The sequence below is a fragment of the Podarcis muralis genome, chromosome 8 (assembly GCF_964188315.1).
Source record: "Podarcis muralis chromosome 8, rPodMur119.hap1.1, whole genome shotgun sequence".
NCBI lineage: Eukaryota > Metazoa > Chordata > Lepidosauria > Squamata > Lacertidae > Podarcis > Podarcis muralis.
The window spans coordinates 80,832,602-80,847,518 of NC_135662.1; the positions used below are offsets into that span (position 1 = coordinate 80,832,602).

Below are 14,917 nucleotides of genomic sequence, written 5' to 3' on the forward strand. Positions count from 1 at the left end.
TTAGTGTTTTGTTGGAAGCTGCCCAGAGTGGCTGGGGGGACCCAGCCAGATGGGCGGGGTATAAATAATAAATTATTATTATTATTATTATTATTATTATTATTATTATTATTATTATTATTATTATTATATCAGCCTTTAGGTTTCTTAATCCGGCACAACATGTCAGCCACATATGGTTATCAAGGGAGAGAGGATATTTTGTTAAGCTTCTGTGCTGATAATCATGGTTAAAATGTGTTCAGCATGATTCATAGAGGCTTGTTGGCTAAGAAATGCTTGATTTTTTCATCCCTCAAAAGTTTTGTTTGCCCTCATTCTGAATGTCCCCCTCCTGTTTCCCCAGCTGTTAATTTTGGGCTTGGGAGAGTCAGAGGCAAATGGTGCTGCCCACATTAGTCTCTTGAGCCAGAGGGCCAAGGAATTGGTATCCCTTAGCTAGGGCAATATGTGATTTCCAAATAGCCAAGAGACCATTTTAATCTTGGTGCATCAAGCTCAGTGCCATTCTGCTCAGCCACCCTACCGTGTGGGTTATTGTGAGAGGGAAAGGGGAACACCCTCTCTTATGTCACCCAGAGTTCCTTGAAGGAAGGGTGGACTAATGGAATAAATATATACACAACTTCTATCACAGCCAACTTAGGCCATGGCCTTAAGCCTACATCAGACCACAAACGGGTTGTAGCATCTTCTGAGTTAAACGGGATCTGCTTTTTTGTGATCGAGATGAAGGAATTAAGACAGGTTTTCTTGTAGGGGAAAGCAGTCATTTAACCCATTTACGATTGATGTTACAGTGTGCGTATTTGCCATATTAGCTATGGTACCTTTCGTACTGGAATTTAAAATGTAGGGTGTGATTTGGTTCTGAGAACCTGGGCAGCTGATGTGGGCTATCACTGTACTAGGCCATATCGAGACCAGATGACAATTTTTCAGTTTCTGTATAAGATTCCTCCCATGGGACTGCAAGGGTCCCTATTTTCCAGGGACAGTCCCGGGTTTACAGAAGCCGTCCCAGTTTCTGATTTTATCGCAGAATGTCCTGCTTTTCTTCAGGACGTCCCTGTTCGTCGAAGAAATGTTGGAGGGTATGGCTCCCATGCGGCTAAACGTGCAGGTGGAAGCAGTCTGCAGTGTACAACTTGAAGCATAAGCTCCCTCTGCTTCAGCCAGAGCCAGGGGCATGACAAACAGTGCGATTCTTAAGTAGTGCCTCTGGTGTGTAAACCCCAAAGCGACGACACGTGTGGCTTTTGCAGCAGATGTCAATGATGGATGGTGCAGCCTTTAATGTTCTGGAGGCTTTTGTCTGTGAATTAATCGTGAAGTGGTCTTTTAAAATACACTCAGTTAATAAATCATTTCTCTTCCCCCACCCCACTCCCTCCCTCCCTTCTTTTTCTGCTTCCGGTAACAGGAAATGCCCAAAGAACAACAGAGGACGACGGCAGAAGCAAAATCTAGGCCACTTTACTTCAGATACGTCATCCAGAATGGTTTAGAGCAATTTTTATACCTACAATGCCCATGTGATGTACAATTTTATTATCTTTTTTTAAAAGAATGGAAATATTTATTTCAGAGGCCTTATTTTTGGACATTTTTTTTTAGCGTAGCTCTGTTTTGTTTTATTCTGAAAGCAGCTGACAGCAACGGACTGCTCTAGTAACTTCTCATTTCATGATTTGGAAGATGCGGTAGTTTATTTCCTGTATTGTATCACATGGTTATAATAATAGACTTGTGCTTTACTTACGGAATGTAACATTTTTGGGACCTGAGACATTTCACCAATGGTTGTAGAAAAAGCAAAATGGATCCCATCCTGTTTCTTAGCAAACAAGGCATGACATAAGGGTAAAGATGTTTACAGCGTACTTTTCTTACAAGGAATTAGAAGACACTGTGTTTAAATACCGTAGATATTTAAATGTTTTTGAAAGTTAGTAACTGATTTTTTTAGACACTGCCAATCGCATGACTTGTGAAGATGTGTACTTGTGTGTAGTTGTTACATATTTATAACGGGTTGAATTCAGACTAATTCAGTTGCACGTAATTCTCATTGAAATCAGTGGAACAAGTTAGCCATAACGATTTCAGTGCAACTAATTTAGTCTAGATCCAGCCCAATATGTATGGACTGGGTCAAAGCACCACCGTCTTCATAAATATTTGACACTTTATTTTTAAATTGTAAAATAATGATGATGATAATAATAATATACATTTCTGAATTTGAAAGCTTGCCCAGTAGAGCAAAGGGCATTTGCCCTGCAGAAACAGGTCTTGGTAGACTTGTGTATTTTTTATTTTTTTTAAGTTATGTTTAATAAGCAAACTCACATGATTGGGATTAAGCCTGTGTTGGTCACTATTTAAACTGCTTTCATACTTATTACAGTTTTCTAAAGAGGATACCTGTTTTCACATCAACAAATAATATTGTATAGTCTTTGTGATTAAAATGCAAAAAAGGGAAAAAAAATTAAATACCATAAAAGATTTGAGCTCTTGTCTAGAATACTTTTCAAGAGCTAAGAATGTGTCTCATGCAAATAAAGTCTGCTGGTTGTAGTTATTATATTAATAGGATGTTAGTAGTTGTTTGGAAGATCCAGAGCTAAAATGTAACTAGGGTGTGTTCCAGCTGTTCAACATGTAGTTTTAGGCTTTCCAATTCTGCATGTAGGATTTAATAATTTGTTCAATAAAAAGGCTTTCAATATTTGAACTGGAAAGAAATGTCAATACAATGTTTTCCCACGATATTTAATCTGCTCTGAGTCTGTTTATTCTTTACTGGAAGGTTTGGAAGATAGTGGCAGCACTTTTTCATTTCAGTTGTCCAAAGGCCATTGGAAAACATTGAATGCCCTCCCGTCACCTGCACCCAAGAAAAGAGCTTAATTAAAACAAAAGCAACAGTGGATTTTAACAGCATGCCGGTTCATTCTTTGGCTTAATTAATAAGTTGCTTAACTATTCCTGGATTAACTCGAGAAAGTTGATTGGTAGAGGTATGTGATTCTTGGAACGTATGTTCCTTCCCCAACTTTGCTTCCTAATTTTAGAGGTTTCATGTTGCATACAGAAAGCACTTGAACAATCCTGCGAGGCTGTTTTGTGGTTATAAATATTTGACAAGTCTCCTGGGCTGAAGTTTCAGACCCTGCTTTTGAACATCCCCTAAAACCAGCTGTCGAGCAACCTCCTTGCTCCAGTGCCAGAACTGCCCCGCTGGAGTTGGAGCTGCAGCTGCCGTGAGGAGTTTATATTTCAGCTCCTGTTGAGCGATCCGAAGAGGGGAACGGTATGGATCACCGCGAAGCCACCTTGGAGGCGGATAAAATCCACCAGAATCGCCTGCCCAGCGTCCCGGACGACAACGACGAGGAACAAGATGCCGCCTTTACCATTGTCAGAGTCCTGGACAAAGTGGCGACCATTGTGGACAGCGTGCAAGCGAGTCAGAAACGCATCGAAGAGAGGCACAGAGAAATGGAGGATGCCATCAAGACCATTCAGATAGACATTCTGAAGCTCGCTCAGGCCCACAACAACACCAGCTACACAGTCAACAAGCTGCTGGAGAAAACCCGCAAAGTGAGCGCTCGTGTCAAAGAAGTGCGGGCACGTGTCGAGAAGCAGAACGCGAACGTGCAGAAGGTTGAGGCTAAGCAAGAGGAAATGCTGCGGAAAAACAAATTTCATGTTGTCATTTACCAGGTAAACAGGGTTTGGGGTTTGGTTTTAATTGCAATCGCTTCTGCCGCGTTCATCACCGTTTCTGACATCCTTGTTGGTTGTTTAACAAACCAGAGGGAGGTAAAAGCAGCCTTTCCGATATCAAGTGTGTGTGATATGCTTTTGATTTATTTAATTTTTAGAAAAATTGATTTCTGCCTCTGAACGTGTTGCAGTATGAATCTGCCAGTGGCAAAGCACTCGGTCTATTATTAGTGTCAAGAGGCTTCTTCGGCAGCCAGCATAAGATTAACTGTAGATCAGCAAGGACTATTTGTTGCCTCTGTGAAAGGCAATCTGGGCAGGCTCTTGGGCATCTTGACAGAGTATTCCATGCTTGACTGTCATCCCTGTTATTTTTCCAGAGAATTAACTAGAGTGCTAAACCTCTGAATTTCTCTGCACAAAGTAGCCCTTCCATTAATTGTGCTTTCAAAAAAGCTGATTTATATTTTGCTCACTGGTTGTTGGACCTTATTGTAAGTTGTGATCCCCCCACCTCAGAGATTTACTTCTAAGCTCTTCCTGGGGTGACTCTTTTGCAAACCATTCTCAGGATTTCTTTGGAATTGCTGATCTCAAAATGACTTACCCCAAGAATAGCTTGAAGTGGGAAGGAATGAAAAGTTGTTGTGCTGAATGAAGGTGTTTGATGCACACACAAATATTTCATGTACCAAGTGTGCCCAAATGACTAGTTTTTGCGCTCAGATGGCAGGGGCACAGAAGTGATCTTTTCTGCATCTGCAGTGCTGTGTTTAAGAGAGATTCAGGATCTTCAATAAGGGCACCCAGAATTGAGAATATTTAGCATCTAGCCATTAGAACGTCAGTTTTCTTTCTTGTAAAAGCAGCCATTGAGGGGGAAATCTAGATTTGACAGGCTGTTAGGATTCAGATTGTGAAAAGTGATTGACACTTAAATAATTTCTTTCATGTGAATGGCTTCTTTAATGATACTTAGTCCCATCGATTTCAGTGGCAGAGTTAAATACTGTGTTAATTCTCTTTCCTTGAAATCAGCAGGACTAAAAAGTGATTAACTTTGACAGGACCAAGCCCGTGGTTCCAAAAAAATTCAATGAGGCCTATTTCTAAGGAAATAAGTTTGCAAAGTGCACATATTTGGGTATGAAGGCAAAATTTCCTTTATCACCCTGTACAACTGCTTCTCCCTATGGATTAAATGGTAGTTCACTATTACACACACAAAAAAACAAAAAATCTTTTGAAATTATCCATTCACATTACATCTTATTGCAGACTCTAGTCATTTCTACACACACACAAGCTCTGCAAAAACTACAGGTGCTTGGAAATATATTTGTAGAACATTAGGCAAAAAATGAAGTGTGAATTTTCTAGTCTAATAGTAAGTTACTACTGAACTTATAAAGTTAGTAGCTCTACACCCCCGTGGCATGTCTCTTCTGTGAGGTGCAGAAATCCACTGATGTTCGGAGACCAAGAGCAACCTTTACTATATTAGTACATAGTCAATGTGCAGCATGCTCACTGGACAGGATGGTCTATGTGCCTAGCTATGGCACAGAATCAAGCCTGCTGCATCCCTGCCTTCCGCTAAACTTGGCAACATAACTCTAAAGCATGGGGCACTGATGGGGAGAGCGCTGCATGCTACTTATAGCACACACTAGCTGTGGGTAACTGTCATTTGGTTCAAGCCATCTTCAGAGCATGGGTCCCGAGGCTTGCTTGTTTAAACAAACCATAGTTGACATTAAAGTCCATTAAGGTTTCAGAAGACACACTAGACTGTGGCAGAAGTGAACTCCTTGCAGCTACCCCAGAGGAGAAGTGGTGGGCATAGCTCAGGTGTTTAAAAGAGTTGTGCTGATGATCCCAAGGCTGCAGGTTCAATCCCTGTACGGGACAGCTGCAGATTTCTGCATTGCAAGGGGTTGGACTATATGATGGGGCACCATGTAAATGTGTGGCACATTCTTGACACTCTAAACTATGGCTTAGTGTCACATGCAAATGAGGCCAGTGTATAATCCTGCTGAGATCTCAGATGAGATGATCTGGGTTCTACCAACTATGATATTTTTGCAAATATTGGAAATAATCTCAAAATTAGTGGCAGGCAAATCCCCGAGTGGTAGATTGTGCCTGTGGAGAATGAAATGTTCTCTCTAGAAAAAAAACAGCTGCCTGGCCAGCGGCCAGAAATTTGGGTTGGGCCCATAGCTCAGTTGCCAAGCACATGCTTTGCATAGGAAGATCCCAGGTTAGGTCTCTCGGGTGGAAAGGGTCTCAAATATCAGGGCTGACTGTGAAAAACCTCCCACCCTAGATCCTAGGGAGCTATTGCCAGTTAGAGAATAGTAGGCTGTGAACAAGGTGCCAAGTGCTTGTTGTCGTTTATCTCCAGCAGTTTTGCCATCACTGGCCAGAACACCAGAAAGCTGCAGATTTCCCAAGCAATTGCATAGAATTCTGCCTGCACATTCCCCCTTTGATCTATTTATGTAATGTAAAGGGAACAGAGACTTACAAATATGACAATTGGACATTCAGGGAAAGGACTTCAGAGATCCTTGAGACAGAGTCCTTCCCTCCCTTAAATGTACTATATATATGTGAGTGAATGGTCTATCTATGCAATTTCTTTACTGTGGTGCGGGATTCTGATAGTGGTTCAGTCACAGCAGGACTTTGGGGCAGATGTTTGGGGGGCCCATGCAGCAGAATGCCGTCTAAAGAGCTCCCTTCCCTTAAACCATTACAGCCAGTCTAAAATTTCCCAACTTTAAAGTTTTGATCCTATCAAAAGCCAGTGGTAAAGTTTCATTTATTCCAAAGGGAAATTTCCAGGGCACTCCTACGTGTGTTTACCTGGAACTAGACTCTCCTACTCCTTAGGAAGTCTCGATAGGATTGCACTGTGCATGTTCTGAATTTTCCTTTATATATTTTTTCCTTTGTTTCTACACAGCGACTTGACATCTTTATTCTTAATATTCCATGCAATGGTTAGGACTTTGTTAGTTTCATTTATGCTTTAGAGCATTTTTTAAATAGTGTGCACCTAACTGCCATAACGTGTTGACGTGGCAATCGGGTGTTCAGTCACAAATACCAGCCAGAAAGCTGGAATCAGCTGTGTCAACTTGGTTGAGTAGCCAACCAGGTTTTTTGGCTATACAATGTGTGAAATGGCCCTTTGCTATATTTATAACATAACATTTTCCCTCAGTCATGTTTAGAAAAAATCAAACTACATTGAGAAATCAAATGTGCTTATGTGATTATTGATCAAATGTGATCAGTAATCACAGACTATGCCATGGGATTATTATTTTTTTAGTAAAATGGTTATACAAACAGTCAAGTTTGTGAATGACACCCCATCCGCTCCCTCACAGTCCAAAAGGAGTATCCAGCATTCTCTTTTTACCTCTTAGCTGATGCTGCACCCAGTTCCTGCAGGCTATTCAGATGTTTTCCATGCCATCTGCAGCAGGGCAGGGCCCTGGAATGTGCAAAAGTCAACAGGGTGGCTTCCCTGTTTTGCACTGGAGGCCTGGAGTGACTTTAGCATTAGCAATAAAGGACAGGAGCAAAATCGGTGCATGGCATTTACTAAAACTGGGACGGGCACACAGGAATTTTTTGAATAGCTTCTTCCATTGCACACTGCCATAGCTGCCAAGGTGGTCCTTGGAGACCAAAAGGCGGAGTATCAAAAATTTAATAGGAATAATGATGTCCCACCTTTTCCCCTGACAACACTCACGGCAGCTTACAGATAAAAATAATAGCAGCTAAAAACATTGGGGGGGGGGAAGCATTCATTAAAAAACAAATAAACTTTGATAAATTATACGCACACACTTATAAAAGGAAAAAATACAAATAATTACAATAAAAGTAGCATGACACCAGCCCTTTCATTAAAAGCAGTCAGTTCCTGTTGGGTCAAGAAAGTCCCTCCTCTACAAGGAGGGAGCTAGTCAAATTTCTGGGAACAGCCACCAAGAAGGCCCTCTCCCACTTCCCCTGCAAGCATAAATGAAATATTGGTGCTGTGTGTAATATATTCAGTTTAAAAGTAAAGGTAAAGGGACCGCTGACCATTAGGTCCAGTCGTGGCTGACTCTGGGTTTGCGGTGCTCATCTTGCTTTATTGGCCAAGGGAGCCGGCGTACAGCTTCTGGGTCATGTGGCCAGGATGACTAAGCTGCTTCTGGCGAATCAGAGCAGCGCACGGAAATGCCGTTTACCTTCCCGCCGGAGCGGTACCTATTTATCTACTTGCACTTTGACATGCTTTCAAACTGCTAGGTTGGCAGGAGTGGGGACCGAGCAATGGGAGCTCACCCTGTCGCAGGGATTCAAACTGCCAACCTTCTGATCGGCAAGCCCTAGGCTCTGTGGTTTAACCCACAGCGCCACCTGTGTCCCTATATTCAGTTTACTTGATGAATAGATTGTCAGATAAAGCAGTTGCATCAAAATGCCCCACCAGCCTCTGCCTACTTTACCCTTCTAAGGCTTTACTGCTCTGCTTGCATTTTTAAGCCACTGAACCCACTAGGTGTGATTAGACTTGCTGCTCTGTTGTACTATGTGTGACCTAACCATGGTTTACCAAATGGATCGATTCTTTGGACTGATTCTCCTAGCCATGGTTGAGTGTGACAGTGACACTCTTAAATGTCTGTAAGAGACTAACCAGGAATTTGGCTCGTGCCAAATAGGAGTTGAAGATGGCAGAAAACATGCGATGCCATGGTCCACTCCTTATCAATCATCAGTGTTATATCTGCCTGGCCCAAGGGAGAAAAAACCAAAAAAAAAACCCCTAATGCCTTTTTCTGGCTGGGGGGGCAGGGAGCTAGCATAGGAGGCAGCACAGAAGATAAAACAATGATAATGAACATAGGAAGCTTATACTGAGTCTATTGTCTACTCTGGCTGGCTGTGGCTATCCAGGGATTGAATCTGGCATCCTCTGCCTGCCAAGCCCTTCTGAGGTATATTTTGTTTTGGTGCAGCAATTGCACCTTTATTCCTTTCCTCCCTCAACAATAAGCCCTTTTTGACACATTTTGCTTTCACTTGCAGGAGGACATTCCGTGCCCATTGTCTCTGTCAGTTATCAAAGACCGGACACAAGGGGAACACCTAGGAGATGCCTTCTGCCCACCTGACGATCTTTCTTCCGATGAGGAGTATTACATAGAAGAAAGCAAAGCAGCCCGGTTTAAGAAGTCAGGCATGAGACGTATCAACAATATAAAGAAGGCCTTCTCAAGAGAGAACCTCCAGAAGACAAGGCAAAATTTTGGCAAGAGGGTGGACAGGCTCCGAACTAGAATAGTGACGCCAGAGAGGAGAGAGCGAATAAGGCAGTCAGGAGAGAGGCTGAGGCAAACTGGGATAAGATTTAAGAAAAATATATCCAATGCAGCACCAACCAAGGAGACCTTCAAGAAGAAGAAGAAACCTAAAGAGCAGGCAGTGGCTGAAGGTCAAGATGGAACCCAAGAGGCTACTGGCGATACAACAACAACAGCTGATAGTGGGGATGCCGAGCCAGTCTCTGAAGAAATTTCCTACACAGAGGTAATAACCAAAGTGAAGAAAGACAAAGGTGGTGAATCAAAAGGCCCTTCTCAGGCCGAAGAGAAGATAGTGATTACTCCTGAAAAAATAGTGCTCAAGCAGGAGGCAAAAGAAGACGAGGATGTCCTTCTATTGGATCTGAAGCAATCTGCCTAAATAGCAAATCCCCGTCTACTGTCCCTTTAACTTGGGTAGATGTAGAAGAGCGGTTTTCAAACTTCCTTCAAGTAGCCCTTTCTTCTGAACTGATTTGCCTGCTGATGAAACCTTGGAGAAAACCTTGGCTCTTTGCAGAAGGGCATGTTCAAGAGCACACTCCATTCATTTGGGGTGCCACATGAAACGAGGACATGTTGCAGGACACACCCAGCACTTCCCCAGCATGATAAATGATGGCAGACAAGCTCTCCTTCAAGAGCTTTGTCCTTGGTCGTCACAAATGTTTCTATTGAGGAACCCCTGATAAACTCTCAAGGAACACCACGCCGTCCAGGAACGTAGTTTGGAAACCACTATTTGAGATAGGTGTGTGTTGTTTAAATTACTGGTATGTGAGGAAAATATATCAATATGTATATACTGTTTTTTTGTTTATAAGCAATGGATCATCATCTGATGTAACCCTGTAGAAATGAGGAACTGATCTCCTTTGATGTATATACATAAATGCCGTTTATCTTAACAGGTATTACTAATGGGAGGCATCTTAATGGCATCAGTTCCTTCATTAGTCTTCTGTATCTGTATTTTATGCACAATGACAACCAAACAGTGCAATTCTAATTAAATGACTCATTACTCAGGCAGACTCTTCCGCCAAGGGGCAGGGGTGGGAGAAAATGAGTTCAGTAACAGGTAACTTGCTTTTCTTGAAGGCTACAGTTAAACGATTAAATTATTTTCATCCTAAGCAGGAATGCTAAACAAAGGTTGTTCTAGAAAAGCTGTAGCAATGTTGGTTGGTTGTTGGACTATAGTCAGAGAGAGCTGTCTGTAGCAATGGAAAGGCTATGCGGAATCTACTAGGGATGCAAAAGGGAATTCAGTGATATTGGCAAGACACTGGAAGAAAGCAGAGCCTTGGTCAAAAACAGTGACCACAGGCCTCGTTTTCTCAGGAGGCAACATTGTGGAGAAATAGCTAAATGGGACCTTCATGTTTGGAGGCCTTGGGCACCAGAGCTGGGACAAGCAACCACAAAAGATGAGGGTCGCCCTCTGGTCTTGCTTGTGGTCTTCCCAGAAACATCTGGTTGACAGGATGTTGGGTTAGATCGATTGTTAGTTCAGCCCACCTCTTGTGTGTGGATTTTACGTGATTCAACTTGGTAGGTAGTAGGTAGGTAGAATGAAGGATTCAGGGAAATAATAGTGAGGTGAAGATTCCGAAAAAGAATATTGGACTTAAATTTAGAAGTGTGAATATGCCAAACCTACCCATGGCTGTCATTTATTGTAATATCCCCTGCCGCTGCCCCCCTAAACATGTATGAAACACCTTGTCATGGTTCTTATTTTCCATTCAAATTTGAATCCGTCTATCCAGTGGGCACTGAAGCAGCATGGCTCCTTAAACATTTGTGGTTGCTGGATTCCGTACTTCTAAATAAATATATTTACAAAAGGGACTGATTATTTTCGCGTCAAAGCATGTATCCCTAAAGACTTTGCCTACCTGCAAAAGATCACCCTTTGGAAATAAGAGTTCCTTGATTTTGCCCAGTTTTGTGGTTCCAACATTGACTACACGCCAAGCCTTAAAAAAGACGACACCAAATCTAAATTGAGCAACAATGTATTGTGTGACCTGTGGTTGGCAGCTTTTGTTGTTGCCATGATTGCTGCTAGTTTTTAGGAGAGGGGGGCAGTGAGCTATTTAAACTACTGATGCTTTGCCTCTTACTATCAGCAGTGCTACTGAGCACCCTTCTCTCTCTCCTTCTTCCCCTAGCTATGGGAGTTTCCACATGATTCATTTTCCACATCCTCTGTACTATAGCTTGTCTAATATGGGCTAGAAACCTGCCCTTTAAAAACAAAATCTGGGATTCTCAGGACGCAGGAGCCAATGGCCAATATGCAAAGGATTTTTCTGTGCTTGCAAGGGACATATAGTCTTGAACATCACATCTAGAATATTGTGTACTGTGTTAGCTATAGGACCCAAGGAACAGTGGTTATGAGAGAGTACAGTGGTACCTCGGGTTACAAATGCTTCAGGTTACAGACTCTGCTAACCTGGAAGTAGTACCTCGGGTTACGAACTTTACTTCAGGATGAGAACAGAAATCGCGTGGCGGCAGCAGCAGCGGGAGGCCCCATTAGCTAAAGTGGTACCTCAGGTTAAGAACAGTTTCAGGTTAAGAACGGACCTCCAGAACAAATTACGTTCTTAACCAGAGGTATCACTGTAATGCTACACTATGTATTTTGGTGGTGCAACAATTTCAAAGTGGATTAATGTTTCCAGATTGAGATGTGTGACTTCATTGCAATGGAACACACAAGAGAAGGCTGTATAAGGGAGAAAGCCTGCTTCAGATGTACTGTAACTATATTTCCACACATTGTAAAAGACATAAGTGGTACCAAATGGAAATAATTTATTACTGTTTTAGATGGAACTTGTTGATCTTTCTTTACAAGCTATGCTGACATGCAGGTTTTGTTGCCAGCTTAAATTTCATTAAAGAACCAATATGATCTTAGTTCATGATCTTATTTAACCTGTACTTTGCACGATTTACTGTTTATCCCCAACTTGGAACACAGGGATTAGCTCTAAAATAAAAAAGAGGACTGAATTAAAACCTGCTTCTTACGTACATATTCAGACCTACAGAAGAAGACAACATTCCTACTCCTCTGTGGCAAATCGTCCAATGATCAATTTGCAGAGCATTAACTGGAACACAAAGATGGATAAGTTTCTTATTTTAAATAAAAATCTCAGCACTGTGCTTGAATTTGTCTTGGAAACATTTCATCTGAATTCTGTGGCAGATTTTTAAATTATCCCATTAGAACAGATCTACAGAAATGTCCTTAATAGCAAAATAGATCCTGGAACATGTGTATTATTATCCAAATATGTAACATTAAAAAAACCACCACAATTCCACCCACCAGCCCCTCTCCACAAAAGCAAGGTGTCGTTTTCCCCCTAATGTTGTCTAGTCCTATTGCAAGGACACAGCAGAGACAAATGGAATTATGTTTCACCTGACCAACTTTGGCTCTCTTGGTCATGTTCCTCTTCAGCCCAAGCCTATAGGTCTCTCCTCCATATTCCCTTATTCAGCTGCAGAAGAAACACATGGTGTTTTAATGTCCCCCCCCCCCAAACGGAACAGAAATACCCCCCTTCTCTCCCACCCACCCCCAGGCTCTTATGACTTCTCTGTCACAATTAGATCAAATGAAACGAGGCTCAAACCCTCCATTACACTTCTGTTTATGCAGCTTTTGAAGCTGGAATGGGGACTAGAACCACCAAAGTAATGTCAGGGAAATTATACAGAAAATACTGCTTGCATGCAGCAGCTTTCTGTTCTAGCAGCAGCAACCCAGCACTAATGGGAGCAAGGATACTGTCTTGACTGCACAACTTGGGTAGGCAGCTGGGGGGCCAAGCTGCTTGCTGATTGTGCATTTGCAGAATTACTCCAACCGGCTTTCACTTTTGCCCAGAGATGCTGAATTCTTTGTGAATTCGTGTGTGAACTGACCTGACCTGTCTCTCCAGGACTAACGTATGGATTGGAACTTCAGTTATCCTTCAGTTATCTGTGCCTCTCTGTCATGCAATCCTTGCTCCAAAAATATAAAAAATGCATTTTAAAATACATCTTTTTTTTAGATAAAATGCACATTTTCATAGAAAATATGTTTAGGACTGTGCATTTTGTGAGAAAATGTTTCAATGTGCTAATTTAAATATGGATTTTTTGTGCAGATTATTTCTTTAAAAATGCAAATTAACATGGAAACAAGATGGAGCAGACTGAAGACATCTCGTCCTCTGTCGTCCTCTGTCTCGTCCTCTGTCGTCCCCTTCTCCTTGTGCCCTCCATGAGAAGAGAAGACTCCCTGGAAAAGACCCTGGTGTTGGGAAAGATGGGAGGGCACAAGGAGAAGGGGACGACAGAGGACGAGATGGTTGGACAGTGTTCTCGAAGCTACCAGCATGAGTTTGACCAAACTGCGGGAGGCAGTGGAAGACAGGAGTGCCTGGCATGCTCTGGTCCATGGGGTCACAAAGAGTCAGACACGACTGAACAACTAAACAACAACAAATGCCAAAAATTCCTTGGAGGCAAAGAAAAGGAACACATGGATCCATTCTTCACTCAGGTTGGCCAACTCAACTAAATGAGCCATCCTCCTTTAGGCACAAGAAGTTCATTGGTTAGTATGCCAACCCTTTTCCTGTGAGATAAGGGTTTTAGCCATAAATTCACAGGGTTGAGAAGAGAAAACACAGGAAAACATTTTACATGTTAAAAGATACATAAGCAATTCTTCTTAAAATAGCCATTCCCTTCTAAGAAACTGACCAACTACAGTACCTCTGAAATTCTTCTACTTTTCAAAAGCAATAGACACTTGCTAAGTCTATGACGACAGTGAAGTGATGTGTTTCAAAGCACCCTATTAAGGTCACTTGAGAGGACAAATTTCAAACTGTTCATGGAGTTATCTGGAGCACTGTATGACTTCAACTGTGAAATACGTTATGGACAATCAATAAGTAATTAGAACATCCCTAATGATTGCAACAATCACAACAAAGTTACAAAAATAAACTACAGAAACAACAAACTAATGATAGGGGATGAAGCAACTGTTAGCGTAATAGCATTCATTGCATAATAAAAACTTGTGAGCCGTAATATTTATGTGAAATGCTAAAAGTAATTAGCTTTCACATATCCCCACCCCACCCGTTAACTAATATGCAGTACAGTAAATGGGTACTATTCATCTATCCAGATTTCAAAGATCAACAGCCAATAACCTTACTCTCTAACAATGGTTGTGCTGACGTCAATATAGCCTCAGTACAAAAATGCTCACTAACCCCAGGAATACGTTAACATACATTCAAGGTCAAGATTTTACCCACTGAGGCCCAATATGCAATAATTTGATAACAGGATGGAAAACCTCTGAGGAATTTTTTATTCTAGAGCTACAAAGATGGCTCTGAAAATGATGCAACTATGCATGGTGGAAAATCAACATTGCACCAACCAGCCAGCCACACAAATGCACATGCACACCCAGGGTTACAGCATTGTTCCTGAACCCAGCTGGTTATGTGTTCAAAGATATGCCCAATGCACATGGAACCTATCCATGCTCTTCATCCCATACAAACCAATTCTGAGAGTTAAGGATTGTGCTAATTGGTCTTATGTACATTACATACCTGGTAAAACATCAGATGTGTCTTGAATCTCCAGTGTGCGGGCACTGAACTATCCTGTCTGCTACCATGCACACGATCTGTGAAATCATGTTGTGATTCAGATGTTCATTTCTAAGCTCTCTTCAGAAAAATTAGTTTCTT

At 41.8% G+C, this 14,917-nt stretch overlaps 2 protein-coding genes across 3 annotated transcripts in view; both read left to right on the top strand.

The window, feature by feature from the left end:
* The window catches only part of TMEFF1 (transmembrane protein with EGF like and two follistatin like domains 1), a 78,818-nt gene extending 76,041 nt beyond the window's left edge, over positions 1-2,777 (top strand). For both annotated transcript variants that reach the window (XM_077933385.1, XM_028737992.2), the window contains exon 10: positions 1,424-2,777. In XM_077933385.1, coding sequence (XP_077789511.1) covers positions 1,424-1,508 — 85 coding nt within the window. In that variant the 3' untranslated portion in view covers positions 1,509-2,777. The remainder of the gene's footprint in view (positions 1-1,423) is intronic.
* Positions 2,778-2,895: 118 nt separating this feature from the next.
* CAVIN4 (caveolae associated protein 4) lies at positions 2,896-12,053 on the top strand. The gene is made up of 2 exons (XM_028737993.2): positions 2,896-3,735; positions 8,845-12,053. The coding sequence occupies exons 1-2, from the start codon at positions 3,322-3,324 to the stop codon at positions 9,499-9,501; spliced, it is 1,071 nt and encodes a 356-aa protein (XP_028593826.2). The 5' UTR covers positions 2,896-3,321; the 3' UTR covers positions 9,502-12,053.
* The last annotated feature ends 2,864 nt before the right edge of the window (positions 12,054-14,917 follow it).

Excerpts from the sequence above, each read along its gene's own strand:
- CAVIN4 (XM_028737993.2), top strand. The coding sequence starts at position 3,322 with ATGGATCACCGCGAAGCCACCTTGGAGGCGGATAAAATCCACCAGAAT. Across the intron at positions 3,736-8,844 it reads TTCATGTTGTCATTTACCAG|GAGGACATTCCGTGCCCATT; the intron begins GTAAACAGGGTT and ends TTTCACTTGCAG.